Source organism: Lolium perenne, chromosome 6 (assembly GCF_019359855.2).
Source record: "Lolium perenne isolate Kyuss_39 chromosome 6, Kyuss_2.0, whole genome shotgun sequence".
NCBI lineage: Eukaryota > Viridiplantae > Streptophyta > Magnoliopsida > Poales > Poaceae > Lolium > Lolium perenne.
This window is the reverse complement of record NC_067249.2, coordinates 613,254-624,241: the sequence shown is the minus strand read 5'-3', so window position 1 is coordinate 624,241 and position 10,988 is coordinate 613,254. Positions and strand designations below refer to the sequence as shown.

The window sequence follows — 10,988 nt, the reverse complement described above, 5'->3', positions numbered from 1 at the left end:
GTTATCATGCATCTGCAGGATTTCTTTGGTAGTAAAATAGATTAAAATTTGCTTTTAAGCTGTTTGGATAGAAGTGAGCTGGAGCTGGAATGCAAGCTAAATGGACATGTTCACAGGTAGATCTCCTTAATATGATTGTACGCGCACCATTAGAATGTATGTATGGAACCATTTGCAGAACACACTATCTCCTCAATATGATTTTCTTATGTGAAGTGGCACCATTTGTGATTTTGAATAGGCACTGAAATATTTCGAATGGTCTCATCGTGGAGCAAATCATGTAGTTGTTGAATTTCTTAGCAAACTTTAGTTGATTGTTTGATCCAAAATAAATGGATGCAACTAGTCTATAAGGCATGGGTAGGAGAAAATTCTTCATTTTGAGCCATAGGAATCAAGCTTTGTTTTGAAAGTCCTTGATGTCTACGCACGCTTCTATTTCTGTAGACAGTGTTGGGCCTCCAAGAGCAGAGGTTTGTAGAACAGCAGCAAGTTTCCCTTAAGTGAATCACCCAAGGTTTATCGAACTCAGGGAGGTAGAGGTCAAAGATATCCCTCTCAAGCAACCCTGCAATCACGATACAAGAAGTCTCTTGTGTCCCCAACACACCTAATACACTTGTCAGATGTATAGGTGCACTAGTTCGGCGAAGAGATAGTGAAATACAAGTAATATGGATGAATATGAGTGGTAATAGCAATCTGAAATAAAGATGGCAGCGAGTAAACATGCAGTGGAACAGTAAATAAACGGAGATTCGATGTTCGGAAATAAGGCCTAGGGATCCTACTTTCACTAGTGGACACTCTCAACATTGATCACATAACTGAAACTACTCTACACTCTCTTGTTGGATAACAAACACCATTCATTGCGTAGGGCTACAAGAGCTCCCTCAAGCCGGAGTTAACAAGCTCCACAACATTCGGAGTTCATATTTAAGTAACCTTAGAGTGCATGATAGACCATTGCAATTATACCGAGTACTAACATAGCATGCACACCGTCACCGTCAGGCTATGAAAGGGGGAATAGATCGCATCAATACTATCATAGTAATAGTTAACTTCATAATCTACAAGAGATCACAATCATAACCTACACCAAGTACTACATGATGCACACACTGTCAACATTACATCATGGAGGAGGAATAGACTACTTTAATAACATCACTAGAGTAGAACATAGATGATATTCAACTAGATCACAAAGAGAGAGATGAACCACATAGCTACGGTAGAGCCCTCAGCCTCGAGGGAGAACTACTCCCTCCTCATCATGGGAAGCAGCAGCGGCGATGAAGATGGCGGTGGTGTCGATGGAGATGCCTTTCGGGGGCACTTCCCCGTCCCGGCGGCGTACCGGAACAGAGACTCCTGTCCCCCGAATCTTGGCTTCGCGATGGCGGCGGCTCTGGAACTTTTCTCGTATCGTGGCTTATTCTTTTAGGGTTTTCGCGATGGAGTCCTTAAGTAGGCGGAAGGGCAGCCTCGGAGGGGTCCTGGTGGACCCACACCATAGGGGGGCGCGCCCAGGGCCTTGGTCGCGCCGCCCTGTGGGGTGGGGCTCCCCTGGCTCCGCTCTGGCCCTTCTTCGGTGCTCTGGAACCTTCCGGGAAAAATAAGATACTGGGCGTTGATTTCGTCCAATTCCGAGAATATTTCCTTACTAGGATTTCTGAAACCAAAAATAGCAGAAAACAGGAACTGGCACTTCGGCATCTTGTCAATAGGTTAGTTCCGGAAAACGCATAAATTCATCATAAAGTGTGAACAAAACATGTAGGTATTGTCATAAAACAAGCATGGAACATCAGAAATTATAGATACGTTGGAGACGTATCAGCATCCCCAAGCTTAGTTCCTACTCGCCCTCGAGTAGGTAAATGATAACAAGAATAATTTCTGAAGTGACATGCTACTTACATAATCTTGATCATACTATTGCAAAGCATATGAGATGAATGCAGTGATTCAAAGCAATGGTAAAGACAATGACTAAACAACTGAATCATATAGCAAAGACTTTTCATGAATAGTACTTTCAAGACAAGCATCAATAAGACTTGCATAAGAGTTAACTCATAAAGCAATAGATTCAAAGTAAAAGCATTGAAGCAACACAAAGGAAGATATAAGTTTCAGCGGTTGCTTTCAACTTCAACATGTATATCTCATGGATAATTGTCAACATAAAGTAATATGATGAATGCAAATAAGCAAGTATGTAAGAATCAATGCATAGTTAACACAAGTGTTTGCTTCTAAGATGGAAGGAAGTAGGTAAACTGACTCAACATAAAGTAAAAGAAAGGCCCTTCGCAGAGGGAAGCATGGATTACTATTTTTGTGCTAGAGCTTTTATTTTGAAAACATAGAAACAATTTTGTCAACGGTAGTAATAAATCATATGTGTTATGCATAAGACATCTTATAAGTTGCAAGCCTCATGCATAGTACACCAATAGTGCTCGCACCTTGTCCTAATTAGCTTGGATTTCCATGGATTCTCATTGCATAACATATGTTTCAACCAAGTGTCACAAAGGGGTACCTCTATGCCGCCTGTACAAAGGTCTAAGGAGAAAGTTCACATTGGATTTCTCACTTTTGATTATTCTCAATTTAGACATCCATACCGGGACAACATAGACAACAGATAATGGACGCCTCTTTTAATGCTTAAGCATTCAACAACAGATAATATTCTCATAAGAGATTGAGGATTAATGTCCAAACTGAAACTTCCACCATGATACATGGCTTTGGTTAGCGGCCCAATGTTCTTCTCTAACAATATGCATACTCAAACCATACAACTCATGGCAAATCACCCTTACTTCAGACAAGACGAACATGCATAGCAACCCACATGATATTCAACAAAAGTTGATGGCGTCCCCAGAAACATGGTTACCGCTCAACAAGCAACTTATAAGAAATAAGATACATAGCGACATATTCTTTACCACAATAGTTTTTAAGCTACTTTCCCATGAGCTATATATTGCAAAGGCAAGGAATGGAATTTTAAAGGTAGCACTCAAGCAATTTACTTTGGAATGGCAGAGAAATACCATGTAGTAGGTAGGTATGGTGAACACAAATGGCATAGTTTTTGGCTCAAGAATTTTGGATGCACGAGAAGCATTCCCTCTCAGTACAAGGCTTTGGCTAGCAAGGTTGTTTGAAGTAAACACAAGCATGAACCGGTACAGCAAAACTTACATAAGAACATATTGCAAGCATTATAAGACTCTACACTGTCTTCCTTGTTGTTCAAACACCTCAACCAGAAAATATCTAGACTTTAGAGAGACCAATCATGCAAACCAAATTTCAACAAGCTCTATGGTAGTTCTTCATTAAAGGGTGCAAAGTACATGATGCAAGAGCTTAAACATGATCTATTTGAGCACAACAATTGCCAAGTATCAAATTATTCAAGACAATATACCAATTACCACATGAAGCATTTTCTGTTTCCAACCAAATAGCAATGAACGAAGTAGTTTCAACCTTCGCCATGAACATTAAAAGTAAAGCTAAGAACACCAGTGTTCATATGAACAAGCGGAGCGTGTCTCTCTCCCACACAAGCATGAATTTATTCAGAGAATGAAAATAACAAAACGAAAATAAAAGCACACAGACGCTCCAAGTAAAGCACATAAGATGTGACGGAATAAAAATATAGTTTCACTAGAGGTGACCTGATAAGTTGTTGATGAAGAAGGGGATGCCTTGGGCATCCCCAAGCTTAGATGCTTGAGTCTTCTTGAAATATGCAGGGATGAACCACGGGGGCATCCCCAAGCTTAGACTTTTCACTCTTCTTGATCATATTATATCATCCTCCTCTCTTGATCCTTGAAAACTTCCTCCACACCAAACTAAAAACAAACTCATTAGAGGGTTAGTGCATAATCAAAAATTCACATATTCAGAGGTGACATAATCATTCTTAACACTTCTGGACATTGCACAAAGCTACTGAAAGTTAATAGAACAAAGAAATCCATCAAACATAGCAAAACAGGCAATGCGAAATAAAAGGCAGAATCTGTCAAAACAGAATAGTACGTAAAGACGAATTTTTTCGAGGCACTTATCTTGCTCAGATGAAAATGCTCAAATTGAATGAAAGTTGCGTACATATCTGAGGATCACGCACGTAAATTGGCATATTTGTCTGAGTTACCTACAGACGGGGCGACTCAATTTCGTGACAGACAGAAATTTGTTTCTGCGCAGTAATCCAAATCTAGTATCAACCTTACTATCAAAGACTTTACTTGGCACAACAATGCAATAAAATAAAGATAAGGAGAGGTTGCTACAGTAGTAACAACTTCCAAGACACAACAAAACAGTAGCAAAATAAAAACATGGGTTATCTCCCAAGAAGTGCTTTCTTTATAGCCATTAAGATGGGCTCAGTAATTTTAATGATGCTCACATAAGGATGAGAGTTGAAGCAAAGAGAGCATCAAAAAGCAAGTATGAAACAAATTTAAGCCTAACCCACTTCCTATGAAAATGAATCTTGTAAATAAACAAGTCATGTAAGCATAACGCAACAAGCATAGGAAAACAAGACAAGCGCAACTTCAAGATTTTCAGCAAAAAGAGAGGTGTTTTAGTAACATGAAAATTTCTACAACCATATTTTCCTCTCTCATAATAATTTCCAGTAGCATCATGAACAAACTCAACAATATAACTATCACATAAAGCATTCTTATCATGAGTCTCATGCATAAAATAATTGCTACTCCCAACATAAGCATAGTCATTCTTATTAATTGTAGTGGGAGCAAATTCAACAAAGTAGCTATCATTATTATTCTCATCATCAAATATAAGAGGCATAGTATAATCATAATAAACTTTATCATCCATAGTAGGTGGCACCAAAATATCACTATCATTATAATCATCATAAATGGGAGGCAAAGTATCATCAAAGTAAATTTTCTCCTCCATGCTTGGGGGACTAAAAATATCATGCTCATCAAAACCAGCTTCCCCAAGCTTAGAATTTTCCATAGCATTAGCAACAATGGTGTTCAAAGCGTTCATACTAATATCATTGCTACTAGCATGCAAATAAGGTTCCATAGGTTTTTTTAATTTTCGCATCAAACAATCCATGTCTTAACTCAGGAAATAGATTAAAAAGCTCACAGTTGTTTTCCACTATGCCTAACTAGTGTAAACAAGAAACAAAAAGATGCAATTGCAGGATCTAAAAGAAATAGCTTCGAGCACTCACACACCGGCAACAGTGCTAGGAAATAGCTTAGTAGTCGGAGGATGTGAATACCTTTTACCTTACCTCCCCGGCAACGGCGCCAGAAAATAGCTTGATATCTACGCACGCTTCTATTCCTGTAGACAGTGTTGGGCCTCCAAGAGCAGAGGTTTGTAGAACAGCAGCAAGTTTCCCTTAAGTGAATCACCCAAGGTTTATCGAACTCAGGGAGGTAGAGGTCAAAGATATCCCTCTCAAGCAACCCTGCAATCACGATACAAGAAGTCTCTTGTGTCCCCAACACACCTAATACACTTGTCAGATGTATAGGTGCACTAGTTCGGCGAAGAGATCGTGAAATACAAGTAATATGGATGAATATGAGTGGTAATAGCAATCTGAAATAAAGATGGCAGCGAGTAAACATGCAGTGGAACAGTAAATAAACGGAGATTCGATGTTCGAAAATAAGGCCTAGGGATCCTACTTTCACTAGTGGACACTCTCAACATTGATCACATAACTGAAACTACTCAACACTCTCTTGTTGGATAACAAACACCATTCATTGCGTAGGGCTACAAGAGCTCCCTCAAGCCGGAGTTAACAAGCTCCACAACATTCGGAGTTCATATTTAAGTAACCTTAGAGTGCATGATAGACCATTGCAATTATACCGAGTACTAACATAGCATGCACACCGTCACCGTCAGGCTATGAAAGGGGGAATAGATCGCATCAATACTATCATAGTAATAGTTAACTTCATAATCTACAAGAGATCACAATCATAACCTACACCAAGTACTACATGATGCACACACTGTCAACATTACATCATGGAGGAGGAATAGACTACTTTAATAACATCACTAGAGTAGAACATAGATGATATTCAACTAGATCACAAAGAGAGAGATGAACCACATAGCTACGGTAGAGCCCTCAGCCTCGAGGGAGAACTACTCCCTCCTCATCATGGGAAGCAGCAGCGGCGATGAAGATGGCGGTGGTGTCGATGGAGATGCCTTCCGGGGGCACTTCCCCGTCCCGGCGGCGTACCGGAACAGAGACTCCTGTCCCCCGAATCTTGGCTTCGCGATGGCAGCGGCTCTGGAACTTTTCTCGTATCATGGCTTATTCTTTTAGGGTTTTCGCGACGGAGTCCTTAAGTAGGCGGAAGGGCAGCCTCGGAGGGGTCCTGGTGGACCCACACCATAGGGGGGCGCGCCCAGGGCCTTGGCCGCGCCGCCCTGTGGGGTGGGGCCCCCCTGGCTCCGCTCTGACCCTTCTTCGGTGCTCTGGAACCTTCCGGGAAAAATAAGATACTGGGCGTTGATTTCGTCCAATTCCGAGAATATTTCCTTACTAGGATTTCTGAAACCAAAAACAGCAGAAAACAGGAACTGGCACTTCGGCATCTTGTCAATAGGTTAGTTCCGGAAAACGCATAAAATCATCATAAAGTGTGAACAAAACATGTAGGTATTGTCATAAAATAAGCATGGAACATCAGAAATTATAGATACGTTGGAGACGTATCAGTCCTTTATTAGTCTTTGGCCAGTCACCTTTTAACACTATGTCAGGCACCTCATCAGATTTTTCTAAGCAAGGATTTAGAGTTCTAACATCGTTACTTCCTCATCTTATCCACACCAAACAGACCATGGTATGAACATTGTTTCAATTTGTGCCTTTAGTTCATCTGTTGGGCCACATTCTATGTTTCTACCGTGCTGAAGTTTGGTATGGCTATCTCGTATGCACTTTTCCTTTGGGTGGTTCGAACCTTTCTCTACCTACACATGCACCTTTTATTTATACATGTAGCTCTTTACGATTAATTGAATATCTAATTCAAGCTAAATCAATTTACTCTAGTTTTTTTCTTTTGGTAATGCATATAATTATATATTCTCTTTTGAGGCATTAATATATATTCTTTTTGTTAGTTAAAGGCTACTCAAATCATGTTTGTACTTGATATGTATCTCTTTCCTGCTCAGGACCCCAATGGCAATGTGAGGGCAGACATGCTTTATCAGAGAATACAGGCGAACTGCCATCATTTATTCCAAGGGGCGCCTGGTGATTCAGAGTCTACGGCGACGAGCTGATGCATCCGGCCGGTGCATCTGTTAATTGCAATGTGTTTTGCTACCCTGACTTGGTTTGGCATGTAAGCTATCTACTTGATTATTTGGCTATTTGTGTTACAAACAATATGGTGTTGTATTATGAACCATTAAGACATACTTTGTTTTTTTTTCTGTTTTGATTGGTTTCAGCGCTGTGCTAGGCCATCGTCATATATAGACATAATTTCTGGTGCTGTGTGTGGCCCTGGTAGGTGTCCAAAGTCTATGTCACATGGTGGGCCTAGCCTGTATAATAGAGCTGTTGTTTTAAATGTTGATTCAGTTTGAATTTTCCGTTACGGCAAACAGAGACACGAAGAGAGCCATCCATCACTCACAGAGACACCAAGAGAGCCATCCATCACTCACGTGAGGGTTCATCGGACTGACATGTCGCATGGAGCTAAAAGACAACCAGACTGCCCCGGATTTCGTGGAAAGGCTGCACCGCATGCAGCTGTAAAGGTCAGAGTAGGTTGCCTAATTAGGTACCGTGTAAGAAGAAAGACAACTGCATGCTTTGCCTTTTTAATACAGTGAACTGTAGAAACTAAAGAATCTAGCTCCTTTTCTAGCCAAAGGTGCGGATCTCAAGACAAATGAATGGTTCTGATTGCAGCCTCCACGCCTTACCAACATAGCAAATCCACACTATATATATATATATATATATATATATATATATATATATATATATATATATATATATATATATATATATATATATATATATATATATATATAGGCAAAAGCTTTCGTATGTAACCAAACTGCAGTGCATGCTATCATTGCCGTCCACCTCCGTGCCAAGATCCGTGCTATTTGTGGTCAATTTCTTTTCCAAACAGCCATATTATCTTTTAGTGGCCCGATGCACGGCAGCTGTTCTGGCCCGGCAGCAGTATGAGACAGGTCTGGGAGAGAAGAGCAGTTGGGCTTGTCCGTTCCTGTAAGACCCGTTGGGCTTGGCAGTTTCTTCGTGGAAACGAATATCGGTACAGGCATCGTGCCATTTTCTCTCCACTGCAGCCCCCGACCTCCACCCTCCCCAATCCCTGCACATCGAGAACTTCCCCTGACCCTGCCCGTTCCGACGACCGGCGGCGTCCGGCGGCAGTGCTGCCCCGACCTCCACCCTCCCCAAATCCCTGTACATCCAGTTTGGCTCTTCCCTGCAGATCGACAACCCCCCCGACCCTGCCCGTTCCGGCAACCGGCGGCGACAACGCGGGGAGTTCCCAGGACGAGTCCTCTGGAAGGGGTCTTCCAATGTTGCCGTGCCCACGGTGCGGTGCTTCGCCATTGACATGGGGAGTGTGCGAGAACGGCAAGAACGCTGGAAAGGAGTTCTTCAAGTGCTGCAGGAACCTGAGCGTAAGTTCATGCCCTTGTCTTGTCAGACATGTAATTGCCAGGCCTTTCCCCGGCGATATATTCTCCAGTTTGAGCATATAGTCAGTTCGTTCATGCTTTCAGTAATTGCAGTGTAGTATACCGTATATCAATTATTCTTGTTCCTGTTGTTAGAAAGGATTCTTGTTCATAGCGGTTTTTCACCGTTCACGGGCTGAAGTGGGGGCCCTAGGTGCCGCTATCTATGGATGTTTCGGAGATGTTTCTCATGGGCAGCAACAACTTGGTTTTGGTTCTGTGTTTTTAAAAGCACTCAGTCAGTTTTTGTACAACCAATCATGATATAAGCCGGGAATGCTCCATGTTTCATTAAGTAGGTGGCGTATACATCTCATCTAATAAACGGCATGTATGGGTTCTGGGATTTTATTTTCCATCCAGTTGTACATTAGATTCACATCCAATTGTATCAGTCATGCGGATCGATATGTCCAACCACATTATCTGATCAGTGCCATCCTTTTTTTAGGGGAGTTGTAGCACCATCCAAATTATGAATTATTTTCCTGCTTATTTTATATGTGGAATATATATACTTTTTTTGGGGGTAGGTGGTATGAAATTATACTGATATTTATTCCTTTATTGGCAGGAATTTTCGCCATGCAGGTTCTTCATATGGAAGGACACATATATTGAGGACCTGAGGTCTTCGAGGATAATGGCAGCAGTTCCATCTGGCGTCTTCGAAACCCAGATTGAGTATGCACCTGCTGTGGCGTTACCATCATCAGACAGCTTGGTGGAGGTGCTTAACCATCTCCGTGAGATGAATGAGGGCATAGCCGACATAAGAGCAGGTGTAGCTGAGGCAAGATCGGCGTACAAGGGTTTTTGCTCCGCCAAAAGGACGACCAGGATCATCGCGCTTACCCTGGTCGTTGTTTGGATTGGCTGTGTCCTCGCTAAGTTTATTCAGATGTGATTCTTATTATGGGTAAGAATTTGGTAGTGTCAGATTTGATTTAGGCTAGGAATGTCGTGTAGGGCTAATCTGTTCACGATGACTTCACAGCATGTCTGGCAGTAGTGCGCTTGCAAGATGGATCCATGGCAAGGTTGACACGTGTCTTCCTGCTCTGGTGGCAGGCACATGTCGTCAGGGCAATGATCACATACTACATACAAAGCCCCCTGCCACGTCAACATCAGTGCATCTGTGTTGTACTGCTTTGCTGGTGATTTTCAGTTCGACCAACTGGAGCTTGCCATCATATCATGAAATTTAATCAAGGCCACGAAAAGACACGCCAGTTGCCAGCCAGCTCATGGGTAAGAGCTCAGAGAGAGTGTGTTGGGGCAAGCAAAGATGGCTAGGCAAGTACATCTACCACTGCCAGTAGCTAGTACCTGCTCCACTGTCACTTATCTCTCCCATGCCACCTCATTTACGATATATGGGCCGTGCTAGCTAGTGTACGTACTTGTGCTGGCTAGCTCGAAGCAGCAAATCAATGGCCAATAAAGGATCGATGCACATGTCTCTTTCTCTACGTTGTAGTATGTGCTCTAGCAGTGAGTATATCCACTGGTGTGCACACCCGAGCGAGCAGAAATATTTGTACACCTCTCGCTTTCTATATATGTACTAGTACTATAGCTATCTACGTGCAAATGGTAATATGCAGCATGCCATGTACTATCATGCATATATTCACTTACTGGCACTGCACTGCAAGGTGAAATATGCTGCTTCTCCATATATACAAAATGTGCAAATGCCCGCATCCATTATACTATGCAGATTAATGCAACCTCAATTTGCTAAATTTAGGTTCTTTTCAGGGTATTGTACTATGCAGATTAATGTTACCTCAATTTGCTAGATTTAGGTGGTTGCTACAGATGGAACACTGAGTGTGTGTGTGTGTCTACTATGTGGACGAATTTATACTACTCACCCACACATGTACAATTTATGTAGTATCTATTATAACCGAGAGTATAAGCCTACTGCGGTAGTATATATACTACTTTTTAGTTAGTATGTATAATTTTTTCACATAATCCTTTTTATGTATAAATATGAAGGTATTTCGAAAATATAGTACAAACTATGGACCCACTTGCAATTTTTTCATGCAATTCACTTTGAAGTTTCTTAGATATAGTATACGAAAATACCCTATGGTAGTATTTGAGAACTTGGTGTAACTACACCCATGAGTAAGATT

The 10,988-nt window shown here is 41.5% G+C and overlaps 1 protein-coding gene across 1 annotated transcript; it reads left to right on the top strand.

Moving 5' to 3' along the window:
* Positions 1–8,412: 8,412 nt before the first annotated feature.
* Positions 8,413–10,307, top strand: LOC127309065 (uncharacterized). The gene is made up of 3 exons (XM_051340049.2): positions 8,413–8,775; positions 9,407–9,751; positions 9,830–10,307. The coding sequence occupies exons 1-2, from the start codon at positions 8,671–8,673 to the stop codon at positions 9,737–9,739; spliced, it is 438 nt and encodes a 145-aa protein (XP_051196009.1). The 5' UTR covers positions 8,413–8,670; the 3' UTR covers positions 9,740–9,751; positions 9,830–10,307.
* Positions 10,308–10,988: the final 681 nt, after the last annotated feature.